This window comes from Phoenix dactylifera, chromosome 2, assembly GCF_009389715.1.
Source record: "Phoenix dactylifera cultivar Barhee BC4 chromosome 2, palm_55x_up_171113_PBpolish2nd_filt_p, whole genome shotgun sequence".
NCBI lineage: Eukaryota > Viridiplantae > Streptophyta > Magnoliopsida > Arecales > Arecaceae > Phoenix > Phoenix dactylifera.
In genome coordinates, this window is record NC_052393.1 from 17,512,216 (window position 1) to 17,535,151 (window position 22,936).

Below are 22,936 nucleotides of genomic sequence, written 5' to 3' on the forward strand. Positions count from 1 at the left end.
GGATTTTCTGCAACTCTTTTGGTGGTCCTAGAGATTTTTTCCTCTGCTCCACCACTCTTCTGGATTTTCTTCATCTTTTCTCCTTTGGATTAATTTCTGGTTAGGGAAAAAGGGTTTCTATAAGTGGTCCTCACAGACATTAAATTAGTTATAACTGCCATCACATTATTGTGTGGGGCATTTAGGCCCCGTTTGGCAAATCTTTTGGTGGGCTAGAAAGCACTTTCTGGCCCTTCAAAAGCACTTTTGGATGGTATAGTGGTGCTTGGTAAAAAATTGGAAAGCTGTTTTGGCTTTGCCAGAAAGCTAAAAACGTTTATTTGAAAAAAGTTCTATTTTGGAGCTTCTCTCCAAAAGTGCTTTCTGGAATGTCGGAAAGCTATTTTGGTTTTAATGAAATTTTTTTGATGACGAAAATGCTCACCAACAAATCTCATGATACGTCCTATATTCTATAATATCATATCATAATATATTATTACATTATAAATATAATATAATAATAATAATAAATTAATAAAATATTATGTTATATTATATTTTATTATTACATTATAATAGAATAATATAGCAATACAAAATTATAATATAATATATAAGCATAATATAACATATCAATGCAATCATAATATTATATTATTATAATAATAATAGTTTTTTATGATGATATAATATATTATTATTATATTATAATATAATATTAATAATATAACAAGATAATATATTATATTATCTTACATTTATTATATTGTATTACATGATTATATTATTATAATATAAATATATAATATAATATTATTATATTACAATAATGCAATCTAATATAATAATATTATAATAATAATATAGTATTATTATATGACAATATAATCCATTATTAGATTAGATTCTAATACATTATATTATATTATATTGTTATATTATATTACAATATTATTATCTAATATTATATTTTATATTGTCATAATTATAATAATATTATATAACATTATATTACATTGTAGTAATATTGTACTATTAATAATACATTATTATATCATATCATATTATGTTATATTATCATGCTATAGTATTCAATATTATATTATACTATATTATAATAATATTATACAAAATAATAATATTTTAATATGTAATAATATGTAATATTATATTGTATTATACTCTACTATGTAATATCTTTTATTGTCATTTTATCATACCAAAAGTACTTTTTCAGTTTGGTTATTAAACATATGTTAAAGCTTTACAGCACTTTAAAAATGTAATTACCAAACAGCAAATAGTTTTTTATAAAAACTCTACTTTCGGAAAGCTCTATTTCTGAAAAACTCTAAAAGCTTTATTACCAATAGCAATCCTAAACAGGGCCTTAGACTGTCTACTCCATTCATATCTGTATGACAATCTGGCAATATTTCCATATGTTTACGAGTTGATTCTTGTTGTACTAATCTATGTTTATTAATCATGTAAAAAAAATTATTCCGTAGGTGCAAAGAAGGCACGTGAAGTTGTTTTTAGTGTTTTATCAACTGCATGTGATGATGGTGATCTTACAATTCCTGAGGCCGTGGAAGCTGTTTGGCGCATCTTTAGACAAAACACATTGCAACTTTACAAGCTAAATGGTATTGTTGAATCTCATGATCACTTAAGAGCCATATCTTTCAACAGCACATCCAAGGTTGGTTCATTAGAAGAGAATTTAGTATTTGTCCGAATTATCTGGGCTGATGCTTCAGGCCAACACAGATGTCGTGTAAGTTCGTCTTTCCCTCAAAAAAAATCAGAGAGACACATGTATATTCTTATTAGGATTCTTAACATGTCTTATTTTCTTGCATTATCTTTCATTGACAAAACTGAAAAGGTCAATAATTGTAAACCAAGAGAACATACTTCTAGCAACAAATAAAGAAATTTTAGAATAGAAAAAAATGACTCTTATAGGGGAGACATCTAAGAATTGTTTACAGCATGGTTATATCGTGAAATAGACCTAAAACTTAAGCTATTGTTGCTGATGGAATGACATGCAGGGGTACCAAAATATTAATTAGCTTTTCATCTTTATGTCACGTGATGTCTTTATGGCATGGAATTGAGGTCTTTAGTAATCTTTTGCACTTGGCAGAATCAAGCATGCTAATGTTGAAATCATTACATCAGCAATCTTAGGGGAGCAAAATATTACAAATCAATACTGATATTGATGCATATGCGTTAGAAATGCTCATGTTTATCAGGTTGTACACAACTTTCTTCTAGGCACTTATGTAAGTTATGCATTCATTGTTGTGCATGTACCTATGTTTGTATATATGTTTATCTTGTCTATGCATATTTTTTAATAACCTAGGACCTCATCCAAAAAGACTAGCTGGAAGGTGCTATATTTGGTTTCCTTGGTCCTATATAAGTACCCAAGATCTACTCAGTGCATAACCGATATGGGACTAACACACACCTGTACAAGTACTCACATACTCTCCTTATTTAAGCCTTGCATTTTTGCTTGGCTAAGGGTCTAAATCAATTCAAATCTATATACAAGTACCGCAACTCTAAGCACAAATACCACAATCATCTCATGATCAGCCTAAATGAGCCCGTGTTGCAGCGTATCCTATTCCACATGAGCCATAGGTCGGGTATCATATGTCATAATCTAGGATTTCACCCAAAAAAACTAGTCAAAAGATGTTATTTAAGTTCCTTGGTCCTGTATAGTACCCAAAATCTATCCAGTGCATGACTATTGTGGGCAAGGTTGGCCGCATCAGTCAATACTGTACTATATCAGGCGTATCATACTAGTACTGAACCAAGAAGCAGTCTCGTACTGTACGACACTCGGTATGCCTTGCTGTCTTGTATTGTACTGCGCAAGATTTGCTGTTTCGGTACCCAAACCCCGTATCGGTGCCATACTAGCATAGTGTAGGTACGGTACGATATGAATTTTTTTTAGTGTACTGTGTCAATACGCCACTCATGCTGAGTACCGGTATCCAAGGTTCGCCGTCTCGGTACCGGACCCTGTATCGGTGCCACACTAGCACAGTGTTGGTATATTACGGTACGGAATTTTTTAGCATACGAAGTGTCGGTACATCATCCGTATCGGAGAGCGGTACCAAATAGGTATGGTATGGTATACCCTGTACCGCTCGGTTCGGATCAGTACGACATACTATGCCGGTATCGAACCAGTACGGTATGCCACATACCGTCCGGTTCGGGCCGGATAGCGTACCGCATACTGATGTTGTAATAGGATGGTATCGGTATGAGCTTTGGTACTGAGATGACGAACCTTGATTATGGGACTAAACATATAGCTGCATGGGTGCTCATATATACGAGGAACCATGGTTCGTTGTAATTATTAGCACTTAGCATGGGTGTGTCTACATCTTTCCGAACTTTTGTGATTTGTGACCTATAAGTTTTTCTTATGATACATAGAATTAGACTAATTGAAACATCTTGACTTAAAACCAGACCTGACTGCCTCTGGACTTTCATTTTTCACAACAATCAATGCAAAATAACTATAACAATGTAGGATAGTTGCTTAGAGTACCTTAAACTGCATGCCTGAATGGGATACTATGAATTATTGACCACATTCTATACCATAATACAGCATGTACATGAATAGCTTTTGATTTTTCTCTCCACTTTTTCAATTACATGATGCTTGAAAGTTGAGCAAAAATTTTCATCTTATAAACTGATTAACTTTATCTATTGCTTATTCAGGTTGTCCCAGCAAAGCGTTTTTATGAAGTTGTTAAGGACATAGGTGTGGGTTTGACTCATGCATCGATGGGAATGACTTCATTTTGTGATGCTCCAGCAGATAAGACCAATCTGACTGGTGTGGGTGAGATCAGATTGATACCAGATTTATCAACAAAATATAGGATCCCATGGTATAGATATTTTTTTCCTTTGACATGTTTCTACTATAAATTATTTGCCTGTTTCTTTAAATTTCTTTTTTAGTTAATATTTCTGTCCCTGTCATTATTTTTATTAAATGCATTTTCAGACTGAAAGAATATTATTCACGTACTATCATTCTGATGAATGTTATGTTGCTGCTAATCTATAAGAATGCCAGCTTGAAACCTGAATTACATGAAAACATGATTAAGGCCTCGTTTGGGGGAGCTTTTGGAGGGCCAAAAAGTAGTTTCTGGCCCTCCAAAAGTACTTTTGGATGAAAAAGAGTGTTTGGTAAAAAGTTCAAAAAGTTGTTTTAGCTTTTTTAGAAGACTCAAAATAGCTTTTTGGAAGAAACTCCATTTTGGAGCTTTCTGAAAAAGCTATTTTGAGTTATCGAAAAGTTATTTTTTTGACCAAAATACTCATAATAAAATATAACAATTATATATTTTGTCTCTTTATAAACCTAAAAATCTGTTGGAGCCCTAACAAGGAATCCTAGTCGTGGATCAGGCTCCCTTCTATGCAAGAAAAGGTATTCTTGTTTCCTATTATTATTTTATACCTTTATTATTGTCTTATACTATAAATATAATATTATATTACATTATATCATAATACATTAATATGTTATGTTAAATAATTTAATATTATGTTATATTATGAAAAATTAATGTACGCTAATAATTATAATATTTTGTACCTTTATTATTGTATTATACTATAAATATAATATTATATTATATTATATCATAATACATTAATATGTTATGTTAAATAATTTAATATTATATTAAATTATTATGCTGTAGTATACAATATTATATTACTATATTATAATAATATTATATTACATTACAGTAATATTATACTATATCATATATTTATATATTAATATATGTTATATTTTATTATGCTTTGTTGTATAATACTATGCAATGTCCTTTATGGTAATTTTGTCATACAAAAGTACTTTCTCAGTTTGTTTACCAAATACATGTTAAAATACCACAACACTTTAGAAATGTAATTACTAAACAACAAACAGCTTTTTATAAAAGCTCTACTTCAGAAAGCTCTACTTCCAACAGCTCTACTTCCAAAAGCTCTACTACCAACAACTCCCCGAAACAGGGCCTAAGCTGTAATATTATGATCTGATTTATGTATACCGATATTACTTGCATAATATTAGGGCATGTCATTGCACATCTATGTCACATCTATGTTACTACACATGGTTCTAATATTATTGAGTGTGTAATGATTCTAAAATGATGCTTTTTGAATGAGAGATATTTTGTTAGTCATTTTATTCAAATTCAAAGCTATCTTTCGGCTTAATAGGGCAAGACAAGAGGAGATGGTATTGGCTGACATGCACATAAAGCCTGGTGAAGCTTGGGAATATTGTCCAAGAAATGCCTTACAGAGAGTCACAAAAATATTGAAAGATGAATATGATCTGGTGCATATAGAAGCTTTTCAGTCAAATATGCACTTTAATCTTCATTTTGCTTATATTACCCAGTTTTTCTTAATGTGTAGGTTGTAAATGCAGGCTTTGAAAATGAGTTTTATCTCCTCAAAAATGTTGTAAGGTATATTTTTCAGTTAGTTCTTTTACGCTCAAATGTTTGCCCTCGTTCTGGGTCTTAGATCAAAGAACATGTGCAGAGAAGGGAAAGAACAATGGGTCCCATTTGATATGGGCCCCTACTGTTCTACTTCAGGATTTGATGCTGTATCTCCTATTTTACAAGAAGTAAAATCTGCTCTTGAATCCATGGATATTTCAGTTGAGCAGGTAACAATATATATCCATCATGTTTATTTTCTTTTCTTTGCTAATAATATGCTATGTCTACCTCACAAATTGTGCTTATAGCCTTTCAATTTCAACTGGATAAGTTAAATTCTTTGAACTTTAAAGGATAAATGGAATATTTTCTTGGCAACTCAAGTGCTTTAACTGTCGAGTAAAATTTGCACTGTGTTGAGGGTTCTTCTGAAGCACGATTGAATCATTTCTAAATTCTATCATGCATCTTGATTAAGCCAATGTTGCTCAACAGCCTGAGTAAATTTATCTTGCAGTTCATTTTGACAATTGTGATATTCCAACCTAATGATGAACTCTAGCTACAGAATAGCCCAGGATAAGACCTTTTGTTAGGGCACAAAACTAAATGAAGGAATCAATGGGAGTTATTGGGAAAAAAATTATACAAAATGGTAGTCACCTACGAAGAAAGAATGACTATTATGTTTTGGTTATATCAAAATTTTTTATTACAATTAAGAAGCAAATTCATGATTCATATGCTAATACGTCGTTTGTGCGGTTATGTTGCTTCTGGTTCTTGCTGGTGCTTCTTAAATCATATAGCTTGTATTCTGATAATTCAATTGTTCTTTGTTAATATATGTGATCATTAATTATCTTAATTGAAGCAATCATATTCACTATCATCTATGACATTTTGTATATGCTTGAAGTGTTGTTACCTTTGATATTGTATCTGAAATGTACCTTTTCTCCCTGGTCACTTAAGGTAGCCTATTAGTGTTTATATATTTTATTAAACCTTTGTTGTCATGACAGCTACATGCAGAATCTGGAAAGGGACAGTTTGAAGTAGCATTGGGGCATACAACTTCGAATCTTGCAGCTGATAAATTGATCTATGCTCGTGAGGCTATCAAGGCTATTGCTAGAAAGCATGGATTATTAGCAACCTTTCTTCCAAAGTAAGTTTGTGCTCCCTATCATTGTTGAAGGGTAAAGGAAAGAAATGATCAAATTATAAGGTGAATCCTGTTCTGACTTTTTATGCAATAGGTTCTAGCATATCACTATATAAGTGATAAAAATAATGTTAATATGTTGCAGATGCTAAGATAATGTTAAGGGACCATGCAAGATGACATGGGTATAAGCAAGAAAGATTAGAGCATTGTTTGAGGAAAATGTAAAATTCAAATTGAAGGTAATGCAAAGAACCAGAGATGTAATCAGTAGCAGACTGAATTGTATTATCTGGAGTCTGGACATATGACACTGATGTCGAGTGTTAGCGTCCAGAAATGTTTGGATAGGGGATCTTTCAAAAGATCGGACATTGTGACATGCCCATATTATATTAGATGTGTCCTTAAGAATGTATAAATAAATGTATAAAATAAATATATATTTTTTGGATCAACTGCTTTGTAATTTCATAGAATTCATAAAACCTTGTCCTTGTCAAATGTTATATTAGACTTGAAAAATTAATAGGTATAGGTGCCTGTATTCTGAAATTTCCGATGGTAGATTTCCAAATTATAACTACTAATCTTGGCATCTTCTTTTCATCTCTTGCTATTCCCATAGGTACTACTTGGATGATATTGGCTCTGGATGCCACGTGCATTTAAGTTTGTGGCAGAATGGCAAGAATGTTTTCATGGGATCCGAGGTACCGACTACTCAATATGGAATGTCAAAAGTTGGGGAACAGTTCATGGCAGGAGTTTACTATCATCTTCCTTCAATCTTAGCATTTACAGCTCCACTTCCAAATAGGTGACATTTCCCTTATTCAATGATTTTCTTAACCAGGGATGATATATTTTTAGTAATACGAATAATTGATGTCACAGTTGTATGGTGATATACTTAAGTGCTTGTCGAGCCTCTATGAGCTGTTCTTTACTGCTATTGAAGATTACATCTTTGAAATATATTTCTATACACTATTTATTTTTGTATTACTATTTCTATTTAGAGCAAAAAATGATTGGCGATTGGTTGATAAGCAATGGGCAGTGCTTTAGTTGGTCCGTCAAGCATTGATTGCATTCGTTACGCATTCATCGTGAAAGTAAAAGTTGACTTCGTAAGGCTATTTAGTTAATGTGTAGATTACTTGAGGAATTAAAAACAGTCCCTACGATTATTAAAGATAACTATAAGGAAAAAGAATAACTAAAAGATAAAATGCAATTTAAGAAAAGATAACTGAAGGATAAAGTTATTATTTATAAGAGGCAAAAAGACCTTAAAGCATCTGGATTGTGGGTTGGATGGGTTGTTGGGAGGGGGTACAAAAGATAATAGTTTTCTAATTTCTTTTCCAAGATTATTTTCTTATTTTCTTTTTATATATAAAGGGAAGGAAGATCATGCTTGTGAAAATTTCCAGGTCCAAATTATTGAGTAGGCATATTCCAATAATTGGACCAAGAATCTCCTCCAAACAAAGGAGATGTATGACCATTGGGGATTGCCCGGTGCAACCAATGTGTTCACTTGCTACTTTTATGTCTACTTACTACCAACTTTCCGACATAATCTCCAATTGCCATGTACCCTCTCTAAACATTTCCTTATTTAATCTTCATGGACCACATATATTTGTCCATCGCTCCTTACCACATATTTAGGGGAAATAACGTGCTTTGAACAATTCTCAACTTCTATGATCTTTCTAATAAAATTTTATGCTAGGTTACACCCATGCATGCGATGTAAGCCACTCTTGTTGCCTCTCTTAAAGACTCTTTGGATTGAGATGTTTATCAGTCAATGTCTTAGAATTAAAGAAAACATTTCGTTTTGCTTCATGAGCCTTCTAGGTGTTATCTAAATTATGAACCTTTTTTTTTTTTGCATATGGGCTCTCAAAAGTTTTGATTTGCGCGCATGATTCTGTAATTATGCATTTTGCCTGTAAGCCAGTTCATATATATGCACTAATTCTCTTTCCATTTGCTACCATTAGTGGTTGTCAGCCAAACAGTGAACAGAATCATCTTATCATGGTTAAAGGTTAAGTTTGAATGGTATGTTGGAGATGGTATGTGTCATTTTGCCAGTAAAGCTAGTTTAGCAGCTAGTTAACCACAAGGGCATTTGTGCAAAATAAAAAATATTTGAAAAGGTAATTATGCCGAAGGCAAAGTTCCAGGGCCATCATGCAAAATTGAAACTCCCGTGGTTAAACATGCAAAAATTCATATAGTCCTGAATGGGAATGCTTGATGAATGAAAATCCATGTAGCCGAGCCCATATAGTTGGACCAAGGCCTGATGGTTATGGTTATGACGGACTTTTATTGTTGTTTAAAATTTAAATTGGTGGTGGTGCCTTCTTATAATTGCTTCTATACTGAATTGAAACCTTCTTTTCATGTTTGTCATAGCACATTGTTCATTGTAAGAAGTGTTAGGGGTGTAAAGGGGGGCCACAAATCTTTAGTCCTATACTGCTTGAGTAGTGGAAAGGATTGTGCTTATAAGGGGTCTCCATTCCCTTTCTCTTGTGAGATGCCGTTTGGACAAAGCCATGAGGGATATCTTCCGTCCTGGAAAGGCAGGGGGACTCTCCAAAGCGGACAATACCTTGTGACGGGACGCAACCCCTTTTTCTGCTCTAACAGATAGGGCGCCCTGAGTGCGTGGACCTCCTCCCGCACAATCCGTTCCACTCGGGGGATAGTGTTAGGGGTGTAAAGGAGGACCACAAACCTTTAGTCCCATATTGCTTGAGTAGTGGAAAGGATTGTGCTTATAAGAGGTCTCCATCCCCTTTTCCTTGCGAGGCGCCTTTTGGACAAAGCTGTGAGGGGTATCTCCCATCCTGGAAAGGCGGGGGGGACTTTCCAAAGCGGACGATACCTCGTGACGGGACGCAACCCCTTTTCCTGCTCTAACAAGAAGCATCACGAAAATTGCTTATATATCTTTTAATAAAGGCGAAACAAGATAAAAGTACATTAGAGACCAAATTTCTATGAGTAAAGCTGATCTTCAACAAGTATATATGAAATTAGGGCATAAGCAAAAAAATATGATGGGTAGAAGGAAATTCTACTTGATCAAAGCACTAACAAATGAAAATTAGAAGCTCATTACATTAGGCTCATCCAATAGGTATGTGGTAAGATAGCAAACCTCAATGTATCATCGACATAACTTCTTCCATCTTGAATTATATTTCCCAACAATGTTAAGTCCATTTTATATGGCGTGATCTTTTATTTTTGGTCACCAACTTGAATGAAGCCATCAACAAGGGCATGATGAACTAAGAACTTAGGAGAATTTTAAAGGATAAGGTTCTAACTGTGCAATCAGATAATTTGCATATAATGTTAGTGGTTAACATCTACATGTCAAGGTTGAGGTAGAATGACAATTACATGATACCTTCAGCTTCTTTTGATTACATTAGATCTATTTTTCTAAGTATATGATCATGGGACAATATGAAAATATTTAACGTAGCAATATTTTAGAGCAGCAAGTACAAAAATTGATTTCAAGTGGCATCATGTGATAATGTTTCTTAGTACCAGACCTTGTACTTGTAAGATACTGGTATGGATTAGTATGATACGGTAGACCCCTATACCAAGTACCAACACATGGTACAATGTTGGAGTCAGTACAAAACCTGTATCATGTGTTGCTATAGCATATGCTAAACCTCCAGCTGTACCAGTACCATACTGAGTTGGTATGGTATTCCCCGTGTCTGCTAGCATTGGTCAATGCTTAAAACCTTGTTGTATGATACTTCAAATAGGGGTTTCCGCCAGAGTCTATGATGCATCTTTGAAGAATTTTCTGTTTTTACAAGTCCTGCGTGGAGACTTTATATATAACAAGACTTGCTCGTCTGTTCATTATTTACTAATTTTCTCATGTTTCAGGCTTTCTGTTATCATTATTTACTATTTTTCAATTAACCTTTCAACTCTGACTGGATCCATGGACAGTTGTCCGTGATTTGTTTAGAGCACATTTTCGTTATGTCATATATGTCCATGAGATTGTGAGCACAACATACATAGTATGTTATGTATGTGAATGTTTAAAGTGTGAGTTTGTGCACACTTCTATTAGAAGCATAATATACAATTTACTCCATGTAATTATGGTTTGCAGACTGTGTTGAGAATAATTTGAGTCTGCATATGTGTATTTTGTTTGTTTATATGGCACCAAATGCTTTTATGGGGTAATTTTATTTTAAATGTAACCTTCTTGGAAGATTATATCAAACAGGAGTTGTATATGGTAATTTTGGTGGATATTAGATTGCCTTGTATTGCATGCTTTTGAATTTCAAAATTTGTTGATTTTCTTTATGCTGGGGTATGTTGTATTACATAGTTTATTCTGATGCTTTAAATAATTTGAATGTGTTTTATGTAGTTATGACCGGATTCAACCAGATACATGGAGTGGAGCATATCTTTGCTGGGGAAAAGAAAACAGAGAAGCTCCATTGAGGACTGCATGCCCCCCTGGTGTGCCTAATGGGCTTGTAAGCAACTTTGAAATCAAGTCCTTAGATGGGTGTGCAAACCCTCACTTGGGTCTAGCTTCAATAGTTGCTGCTGGGATTGATGGCATTCGGAGAAGTCTTACCTTGCCTGAGCCTATTGGTATGAGTTTATCACAATGCATACCCAAAAAAATATTGTGTTGAGACCAAAATTATCTTGTGACAGTGACTCTCTCTCGATACACATGACAAAAAAAGTGGCCATTGTCTCATATTAATCATAAAGCATACAATTTTCTTTGTCCTGCTTACAATAAGATTACCATATGCATTTCATGCATCCTAAAGAAATTTGAATACTGTTACTCAAACCAAACCGCTCTCTTGATCCTAAAAGTGTTTTAGGGTTTTCAATGACGATCTTTACTAGTAAGAATCCTATTCAACTATTATGGATATGCGCTCATGAGCATGCGTTAGCAAGGAGAATGTCCACTGGAACTTCTCTCTGTCGTTCTCTCTCTCTCTCTCTCTTCATGGGTACACCCCATAAGGGCCTCCCCTCAACCCTAACATCAAGTATGGATTCTCAGCTATATGTTTCTTCCAGCTCCCCACCCATGGTGTGGCTTGCAAGCAGCAGCAGCAGCAACAGCTGAGCCTCTCCGCAGTCTGTGGCATACAGCAGGGAAGCAGGCTGCAAGTTTACTGCCTCCCAGCCTCAGATGGAACCATTTCAGCCAGAAAAGATAATAACAGTAGATGAAATGATCAGGAGAAAAAAGAGTAAAATAAAACATTGGTCTCAGATTTTTCTTCTTAAATAAGAAACTTGAAACTATGTGAGAGTGGTGAAGCCAGTACTATAAAAGTAGCTGAAAGCCAGGTATAACACACGATGGAAAAGCATACTGTGCACCTTGGTGGCACATGCAGGTGCAATTTTCTTTTACAATAAAAATAGCATATACAGGAATTTGGGGTCACTTGGTGCATTGATTTATTGCATTAGTCTCATCTTTCAACTCCAGTCAGTCCTCTAGTCAAATTGTGCTTCACCTAGACAAACCCTCCCTAGAGTTTCTCCCACACTTCTAAAATAAGACTACTTTGATGCGACCAAGATAGGATGGCTCCTACTACTAACAGGTTTAAACCTTTGGGCATGGCCCCAGGATTTCTTGTCCTACAAGGAGTAGTGGCTGGACTATAATGAAATGTGGACCTAAAAAGTCATGCCTCACAATGTGAGATGTACGCATTGGGCATTCTCATAGGTCTGGGGTCATAAATAGCATCCAGAAATCATCCAAGTTTGTCCAAAATGTTTGAAATAAGATGGTTCACATATAATTGAACAATCATTTGCACTCGGGTTCCTTCATTATAAAAACATGTAGCATCGGTCCTTGATAATCTGTTGTGAACCTTATCTAACTTGGCCAAAATATCTTATGTTTATGTTAATCAGATACTGAGGTTTGATTATATACTAGAGAAACCAAGGTTTGTCATCTCGGTATCAGACCCTATATTGGTACCATGTTGGTATTGTGTCGATACGCTTGGTACAGAGGTCGGTTCGGGGTATTGAGATTTGATATGCCCTCTGTATCAAGTATCAATTCGGTACTGGTGTGGTGCATCATGCCTGATCTACTAGTATGGCAAACCTTGGGAGAAATAGTGGATAATCATAATAATTTGTTTCCAAGGTTTGTTTAGACATTCTAGACACATTGTCTAAGAAAAATGTTGTATAGTACAAATATGCGCCATCTTTTACCCCTTTAAGAATCCAGTCAGAGTACATCTGTTAAATTATTATTTTTTTAGAGAAGGATATAAAAATTTTATTTTTCTAAGCAAGGTTTGCTATACTAGTGCATACCTTCCTATATTGGTTCGGTGTACTGAGGCTTGATATGAGGCCTGAGTCTCAGTACACCGAACCAACCCCCATACTAGCAATACCAATACAATACGACATGGTGTTGGTACGGGTTTCAATACTGAGATCGGAAATCTTGGCTCTAAGCATTCCGAATTACTGATAGAGCTTCACTACTTGAATATATTTGAGGATGGTAATGTTATCATTCTCATTTGACAACTAGCCAATATTAGATTTTGATTATTTTATCAATTATTTTGACTATTTTATCAATTATTTTGACTTATTTAAAAATTATCCATAGTTAGGTCATGGATACCTTATTGAACGATCTTGCAAACCAAGTGGGCCAATTCAAACATCATGACTTGCTGCATGCAGCCTAGCCATCAAAGTGTCATTGGCTAAAACTGGCACCCAAGAATCCCTCAGGTTGACAACTTGGTAACCACAATCATTTAGATTAGGTGCCACATCTTACTCCTACAACCACTTCCTAAACATGCTTAACTTTTTTGATAGTGTTGTCAACTTCCTCGCTCTCCCATGCCTGCTTCAGTTCTACTATCACACTCATCTTAACTCCAATAACTAAGGTCAACAGCATGCTGAGGACCATACACGAGAACTTAATCTTTCCTGATAGTGTGGTTTCAACCAAACTTGCTCTCAACTCTGGTTAATGTGTTACAAAGCTTCCAAGTGGTGGTGCAGCTTTCTAATCTGGCAACTGGACATTCATTACCATCTTATCTCATCACCATAAACAGCAACAGACGAGACTCCCAATTCTCTCTAGTGAGGATAGAATTAAGGAACAGCAAAATGTTCTCTTATGAATTCACAATTCGATCAAGAGGGTTTCCTATAATGCTCGTCTTATGCTAGCGTGTCATTCAATTAATTAACATCTAATTGCTAAATCATCCTATTGGTACCATATAAATGTCTCAAGCAACAAATGGTTGTTGGCTTTTCTAGGGTATTGTCTTCAACAGTGATGAAATATATTGGGTATACATGCATACAATATGACAAGATACAAGCAGGTCTCTGAAAACTTGTTTTCTTGCACGCCCACATTCTATTTTTGATACTGTTTTTGCAAATTTATGTTACATATTCCTAAGAGATGTTGCATACTTTCATGAGTACTTCTAGTTTCTATTATACTTTATTTGTTTAGCTAAGTTTGCATGATCACATTTACTAGTAGTTTACATTTTCTTGGATTTACTAACCATTTGTCGTTTGAGTTTCAAGAGGATATAGCTAGTGAACATTATTTTCTGTTTAACACTTAGTAATTAAGAGGCCCAGCATGAGAATTTTTTCTATATTATTTTATGGCTTGTTCTACTCTTGTCAGTGCTTGTGTCTTCAAATTTTTGAAGTTGTGATTTCATTTCCATGATAGAAGCCTCATATTAGATATGTTGAGTTAAGAACCACCTCTTTTATTGCATGTGGTGGAGAAAAAAGGGTATCATAACCTGAAAAATGGTAAAACTACATTCCTCTTAGACTAACAAATTGTTTGTACTTGCAGATGTTTTTTTCATAAACTTAGTGAACATTAATTTTTGACTTTTATGTCTCTCTCTTATGCAACCTCAAACATTACATTTATTGTCAGTTCAAAAGGAGAATGACAATAGGACTATCTTATTAACTGACAAATTTCTTTTTTTACTGATGGAACAGAAACGAATCCTTCTTTTCATGGTTCAAAACTTAGAAGGTTGCCAAAAGAATTGGGTGAATCTATAGAAGCACTTTCTGGGGATGAGATTTTGAATAAATTAGTCGGTGAAAAACTTGTAACTGCTGTTATTGGGATTCGCAAGGTAAGCTCTTGGAAGTATTTTCCTTCATCTATTAATAAGCTTTTCAAGCCAAGTATTAATCAGTTTAATGTAGTCAGACTTATAAACTAACTCAAAAATTAGCAGACATTGCACAATGTAATGCTATTCTTACATGAACGTATATCAATGTTAGACATTTGTCCAAAAAAATTAGTCATTTTGCTTTAATTGATCCCAAAATAATCATATATTTGTAACAAACATAAAAGTTCTGTCATGGATCATAAAGAGATGTGCTCTGTGTAGGACTAGGTGGCATGAGATTTAGCTTGGATTGGTGTTTGGAGAGGTCCTAAAGGAAATCTCATATGGGGATAATTAAGATTTGATGAGACCCACAGTTACATGGTTCAATTGATTGCTTGTTTTGGTTGGATTTGAGATTTGAGTTTCAATTTTTGATAAATCCAAGTTCATGATGGGGTGAGCAAGTATTCTTCCATTCTATTGGCTTATTTCTTATAACTTTTTTGTTTCCATAGAGGAAAGAGAGGGGGGGGGGGGGAGGGGGAGGGAGAGGGGGAGAGAGAGAGAGAGATTGTCTATTGCCCTAGCTGGAAGATTCATGGTCCGTCATGTACACAGAAAATCAGCACGAACAATCATAACATACAACACCCGTAATGGTCAGAAACAAAATTTTGAAGTTTTGCAGGTTTTTAACCATCCATCAAGTAATCACAATTCACATTTTTTAGTTACAGTATTAGTCATCGTGTCAAACTTATGGTAGGCTATATAATTAAGGATCCCAAGGGCTTACTTGTTCCTCACATTTCTGTCATTTTGAGTGTTTCCAAACCATAAATCATATCAAAACATTTCTTTACCATTGGAAAAATGGCTTGCGGAAATTAGTGCATAGGAAAGTAACCGCAGAACATTGTTTTATTTTTTAAAAAATATTTTTTAAATCTTTGGAGTTTGGACTATAAGTAATGGTATGGTTTATTTATCCAGCAGGCACAGCATATATTTTCATCAAGTTGGAGGCTTTAACTTTTTTCCATAGATTTGTAGATCTGTCTTCTCTCATTCTTTTTCTATGTTTTCCTATCATCTTATAATTCATAGCCAGTATTAGGTTTTATAGAATGCATTCAAAATAAGGTGAATTGAGTGGTGAGTGGCCAATATCCCCGTAGGATGGCCTTACATGAAGTTATGAGTTTCAAAGTTGCCATGGTAATCATGTTGCTCTTTATTTAGAACTCTGTGATAAGCATCAATTATGAGACTGGATTTTGGACAATTATTACCATTTCAACTAGCATGCTTCTAATTATTAGGAAAAAAGACAACATGCCCTTTGTTGTTTTCTGTCATAGTGTGCATCTTTTCTGGACTACTCCAGTAACATTGAAACCGTTCCCAACCCAACAAGTTCTTTTCTTAAGTTGTGTTAGTACAACATCTTCCTTCAAATATCCATACAGAAATCAAACAGTCCATTTATTACAGGCCCACCTCTTTGTAATGACTCAGTTAGTTAATGCTGACATTAACTGGAGGATGTTATCTGGAATATGATGAACTTAGAAAAAAAAGTATGCTTCTGAATAATAGAGATGTGACGGACTTCAAAAATACAACCATAAATTTCACTGCAAGTACCATTTATATTTCCTGGACCTTTACCTAAAGCCCCCTCTGACACTTAAACATAGGTTTTTAAGAAGAAACTTTTCGATATTTAAAAGATCCACACTATTTTGAGGAACACAAGATTTCTCGTAGAAACTCAAAATCAAACTAAAAATAGTGCAACAATGAATTTATCACTGTGATGATAAATTTGATACACGTACTGATAAAGATGTCCTATCTTCCAAGATTGTGCTCTCTCTCTCTCTCTCTCTCTCTCTCTCTCTGAGTGCATTTTTTTTCTTTTTCTAAGCAACGGGAGGTAGCCCTTCCCACAAATACCCCAGCTTACCAAGCTGGTAAAGGCTTTGATAGTTGGATCCTGGGGTTCAACGTTCAACTATCAAAGCCTTTACCCGCTTGGTAAGCTGGCACCTTTCCAGTACTATGCTCGATGGATCCAATATATCATGTTGAATCATGATATCTAGTTCCAAGTAGTTTATGACATTCTCGTGCCCTTTCATCAAAACCATGTTCTCCATTGCTTTCTTAGAGCCATTTTGCGTGATGAGTTCATCAACTGCGTAAATGTACTAATGGAGTTTCCTATTTCATTAGTTTTCCACCTTTGCTGTTATTATGGTTTGTACTCTGTCCCTGACCTGATCTTGATGCCATTTTTGAGGTTTGATTTTTATTTGCTACTATAATGAGGACTTCAAATGTGAGATGAAACTAGTGGACAAACTTTTAATGCCTTGATGTGGAATCTGAGGTAAACTTTTTATTGTCACACAATGCTGATATCCTATTTAATGATTATTTTTAAAGACACTGCAACTTTTTCTCATCAACAACTACTGATATAATCCTGTTCTTGCCAAATAATTGTCCCATTATAATTATATTGTGGAAGTTTGGTTTGTGCCTTAACATATGCTAATCTTTCTCCATCAATACTGTCAACTTCGTTACAATCATGGTAGAAAGCATGAATGATTGATTTGACAATTTTTCTTAGAGTCTCAAAACATGTAATTATTCCAATGCCAAATGGATACTATTACTTCTTGATGTTTATTAACTTAGTAAAAGAAAAGGTAGCAAAAAGATACTAAGAAAATAAGCGGTAACTATTTGGTCGAGCTTGTTCATCTTTTACACTCAATGTATAACCTTTTCCATTGCAAATTATTTTACATCTGTTTCATTTAATCTTTAGAATTGTACAATCATCATTCATATATGTATTGTTGATTTCACCATTAATAGGTAATTTTATATCAAGCCATGATTTGCAAAACTTGGTTTTGGTTTAGGCTGGGTCTCCTGAGTGTCCTTTTTGTTGAATTTAGTAGTTCCGGCTCCAATTTCTTCATTTCAGCCCAAAAAAGATGATTTAGTACTGTTAATTGGTCATTAGCAGTCCAACATGGTCATTCGGACCACAGGTCAGGTTTGGGTTTGAAAAATGACTTGCTCAAAGAACCAAGTCTGGTCGGGGTCATATCCATTTCTACCTAACCGGTATTGGCTGATTCAACTCTGCCAAATACTCATGACTGCTTCTGTAGCCCCTTAATCAATCACCCCATTCTTGGACCTTGTCAATGACTTTAGTAGTGGCATTTTGCACAAACACCCTTTTTAGTTCTTCACTTGATATTTATATTACTATTGGGTTTCCTTCTGTTAAGGCCTGATATACATTGTTAACCTCTTCCCAAAGTGCTAGAGCTTTTGGGTTCTAGCTGTTAGATAACATGGCATCAAAGCCAAAGGTCATTGGAAATCCCCATTTAGGCCATTTTTTGTTTTTTTGTATCACCCTATCGTTATCTTGAGTCTTTTGTTCTCTTAAATTGTTATTTGAGGCATTCTTGATTTGTTATCTCAAGTCAGTGTGTTATCCAGTTCCCACGGCGGTTGGAGGGAGGGGGCAGGGTTGTGAAGGCTTGATGCACATTGTTGACCTCTTCCAGACATCGGACAAATGGTGCATTTTTCTTGTCTTGCATGGATACATACCTAGACCTGACTTAACCCGAACTCAAATGCATCAAGTTGGGTCTATGCTTGACTTAAACTAGCTCAAATTACTTGATAGACCTAATATACTTGCTTGGAACTGTCCCAACCTAACGGGTTAGTCAATGTGCTGATCCAGGTCCAAAATCTTGACCGGAAGGAAAATAGGTCACATCTGGGCCATGCTTGACCTGGTCTGAACCTGGCATGGTTGATCGCCTAGAAAATCAGAAATGAAAAAAAAGGAGAAAAAAGTCAAGAAAATGACCAGACATCATTTTAGATATATCATACTGTGCTCCTATTTATGGCCACAGGAGGCATCGCTTTGATGGTTTAAGAAACAAGTTTGACATCTTGTTAAAATACAATACATGATTTGCTTTTTGGTGACAAATTTGCACATGACAGCTCGATTATCTATGAGATTTAAGCTATAAGATACCATACCTTATATCAAAAAGTTAGCTTTCTCTGAGAATTCAAAATCAGCAGTTTTTCCAAGACATGTGAATCTGTGTTTAAACCTGACAGAATGCTTCTTAGAATTCACAAAACTTTTGGTATGGATATGCAAGTTTTTGTCCTACTCCTATCAATTAGTTCCAGGTGAAACTTTGAGAAATGAGCAAAACTGGAACATTTTAGTTTTGATTGAAGCTTCACACCTACGTTTATTCTTTGATGCATGCTTTTTAGTGCTGGGCCATGCTAGTCCATTGTAGCCGGCACATAAGACCAGCCATCACATATCGTGCTTGGTCGGTACAAGCAGTCGGCATGAGTTGGTATCACTCCTATTAACTTGTCTTCTTTAACATACTTCAATTCAGAAAGGGCTTTTAAATCTTTTTTTTTCTTGTTCTGGCATGCTGTGGTATGGCAAGACATGGCATGTGGCTAGCTGACCACTGGTCAGCATGCCTTGTGCCATTGGCAACTAAATCCATACTTTGATGCAGTAGCAATTGCTTCGCAATTGTGTTGTTTATTTTTCCTGATGTGCAATTACAGATAATAATTATGATATCGCCAATACCTTGCATTTTCATGTAGCTATTTCTGTCAGAAAAAAAGCTAGTAATTTTGTAGATTATCTGAATCACAAATGTGGTGTCTAACAGGTACATGATGTGTAAAATTTTATGTATATTATACCAAATTAATCAATGGTAAACTTTAGAAATAAGAGCAATCAAGAGATAAATAGCATATAAACAATATGAAGCTTTTTGTGGAGGAATCATATGAAGGAAGCATATCTAGCAGAAGCAATTGGTCTTCAAAATAAACTGATATCATCACTCAAGACAGTTGTCACTTTGTCTCATAAGTCATAACTATGTCAGTCTTTTTTAAATGCGCTCAATGTTTACTTACATATGTTATGGACTTGGTCATAGCAAGAGACTTTAAGAAGGTTTTGGATTCTCATAATTGAACATGTAGATTTTGTAGGATTTTTCTAGAAAATTAGGATTCCTTATGTATGTATGTTTGTGTGTATGTATGGAGACACATCTCTGAGACCAACACTTCACATTGGAAGAAGTCAGTTCTCATAGTTCATATTCTTATTCAAATCCTCACTCCCATCCTTCTATAACTTTAACGGTATAGTGTGTGAAGCCTTTTTCTTTCTTTTTTGTTTTTTTTAAAGGGATTGTCGTCAATGTTCATGATAGTAAATGCATTTCTTTGGGATGTTCTTGCACTGCCCATTTGTTACAAACCATAGACAATTGAGCTGCTCTTCCAACAAGATGAACTGATTTTGACATAATAGCCAACTTGACCATGTCAAATTTGCTGAACTGAAAATGAAAGACTCAAATGATTTTGATGAATCTAACTTGGCCTTGTCAAATGAGCTACAATTTGTTCCTATGAGAAAAAAAAAGAAAGAAGAGAGATCTAATTCCGCGGATTTTCAAGTACCATGAGGTGAAGTTTTTGACTGATGTTTTCTCAGTATTTCTAATTCCATGCCTTCTCTTTTTCACTGATGCAGGCAGAGGTTGACTACTACGGAAAGAATAAAGATGCATACAAAGAACTCATTCACCGATACTAGTAAGCTAAATGTTTCTAGGTTGAGTAGTGGAGAAAATATCATTTATCTTATGAATCACTACAGTCCTGGCCTAGAAGACAAGTCAAACGCATGCATAGTTTTATCTGTTTAACTTGCATACCCAGTTAAAATGTTGTCACTCTCATTTCTCCCATTAATTTTGTAATGGTTATTCAGCAGTGGTGACTGTCGAGATTCTGTGACAACAAGCATCAATTTTCCAGGCCAACTTTTTGTTTATTGGATGAGAAAAATCATCATGAATGAAAACAAATTCATCTTGCATCATTTCCTTTCTTGCTCCTTGTCACAACTAATTCGCTGAACTGTTTGCATGCATGCTTTCTTCTAGAAGGATTATAATCATGTTCTCTATGATAGAAGAGAAGCAACCTAGTTTTGACATCCCTGGGTTATTCTCATAGTTTTCATTTTACAGCCCTGTAGCGGCTGTCAGACTTAATAATTGAAATTGTTTGATCCATAATATATCCAAAACTTTCAAGCCAAAATGGTTTGCTTGTTGGACAAATGGGTGTGGGTGGTTGCTGGGTGTCATCAATTTGTTGGGATCCAGCATTTAAAAGCTCCATTTTTTTTTTCTTTTTATGGTCCCATGTGCTTCAAATCCATGAGCTAGAATAGGTTTGAGGCTGGATCGGGTAGAGTCCGTCCAAGCTTGAGAGTAAAGTTGCTTCGAGGTCAAGCTGCCCTGCCAAAGTAGGTCCAAAGCCAGACCAAGCTTGAGAGTAAAGTTGTTTCGAGGTCAAGCTGCCCTGCCAAAGTAGGTCCAAAGCCAGATTAGGCCGAGCTTGAGCTAGGCCATTGATTGCTGGTGTGGATTCTGCCCGAGTCTGGTCCGCTGGAGGTAGTTCAACTACTTTTAGTAAAATTTTTATGGGTTGGTACCAAGATTCTGGTTCGAACCCTGTGAAAAAGGCTCTAGTGAGAGAAACTCTCTCTAGAGAGAGAAAAGACTAACGGCTAGTCTTCGGGGGGTGTTTCGATGTCCAACGGCTTGTCTCCGGTTGGTCCAGGAGGTGCTGCGACTGCCGCGTGGGGTGCTCACGGCAGCTGTGGTGGTGGAAAGGCCCTGTTTCGAGCCTCAGGGTGGTCCGTTGTCCATCGGCTGGTGGGCTCGGGGTGGTTGGAAGGGGCGGCGGTGGTCTGGTCTCCGGGGTGCTGTCTCTGGTGGCTAGGGCGGTGTTGCGACTGCCACAAGAGGCGGTCAGGGCAGCCGTGGTGCAGGAAGGCTCTGGTTCGAGGCTCCGGTGGACTGTCCATCGGCCGGTGGGCTTAGGGCGGTCAGAAGGGGCAGTGGGGTTCTAGTTTCGAGTGCTCCCGGCGGTGATCTATGGGGAGATATCCATGGGGCAGCCATTGCGGCGGTTTGGTGGAGTGCTCACGGAGGTCGCGGCCGAGAACGCTCTGATTCGGCTGCTTGCTTCGCCTAGTTGGGTCAACACTTTTGTATGGTTTTCTCCTAAGCTTTTTGTGTGTCCCAAGTGCTTTAGATCATACCGATGGCCAGGGGGTCCAACATCGGAGCAGACGATGGGGAAGAGGGTGGAGGTGGCAACTCAAGGCAAACGTACGGCATCGGGGAGCCGGGTGGAGGGATCTAGGGCCCGAGCGAGATTAGGGCCCTGGGTGACTTGCTGACCCACGGAAGTGGAGGTGGCTCGGTTGAGCTGCCATTTCTCGATAGGAACTCCTGGAGGAGTCTATCAAGGTTGCCCGCCAGGAGTGGGAGGGACTGGCGGTGATGGGCCACAGTCTCAGTCGGCGGGTGCCGGTCGAGTGGGTGGCCAAGGATGTGGCCGCCCGGTTGAAGAAGGCAGGGAAGGTGGTGGCAGTGACACTAGCTGACGACCATTTTGCCCTGCATTTTCGGTCATCGACGGATCAGGACTGCGCGTTGTTGGAGGGGCCATGGGTGGTGGCGGGGTAACTCCTCGCCATGGAGCCATGGGCACCGAATTTTCTGCCCAGGGAGGCCCCCTTGGAGACCGTGGTGGTCTGACTTCAACTACTCGGGCTGCCGTCGGAGTACTGGTCGACCTCGACCATTCTCGACATCGCGGCTCGGGTAGGGCGGCCATTGGCCGTGGTGGGGTGACCGAGGAGCGACGAGCCATGGGCTTTGCCCGGGTGAAGGTGGCGATCAATGCCACCAAGCCCCTCCTCTTGGGGGTCCGGATTCATGGGAAGATGAAGGTGCTCTTGCAACCCTTCGTCTTCAAGAACATCC

General features: G+C 36.5%; 1 protein-coding gene across 1 annotated transcript in view; it reads left to right on the forward strand.

Annotated features, from left to right (window-relative positions):
- The window catches only part of LOC103706100 (protein fluG), a 33,645-nt gene extending 12,672 nt beyond the window's left edge, over positions 1–20,973 (forward strand). The window contains 10 exon segments of the mRNA XM_039123940.1: positions 1,494–1,762; positions 3,769–3,941; positions 5,305–5,425; positions 5,506–5,558; positions 5,635–5,764; positions 6,563–6,708; positions 7,334–7,525; positions 11,162–11,394; positions 14,833–14,975; positions 20,623–20,973. Coding sequence (XP_038979868.1) covers positions 1,494–1,762; positions 3,769–3,941; positions 5,305–5,425; positions 5,506–5,558; positions 5,635–5,764; positions 6,563–6,708; positions 7,334–7,525; positions 11,162–11,394; positions 14,833–14,975; positions 20,623–20,685 — 1,523 coding nt within the window. The 3' untranslated portion in view covers positions 20,686–20,973.
- Positions 20,974–22,936: the final 1,963 nt, after the last annotated feature.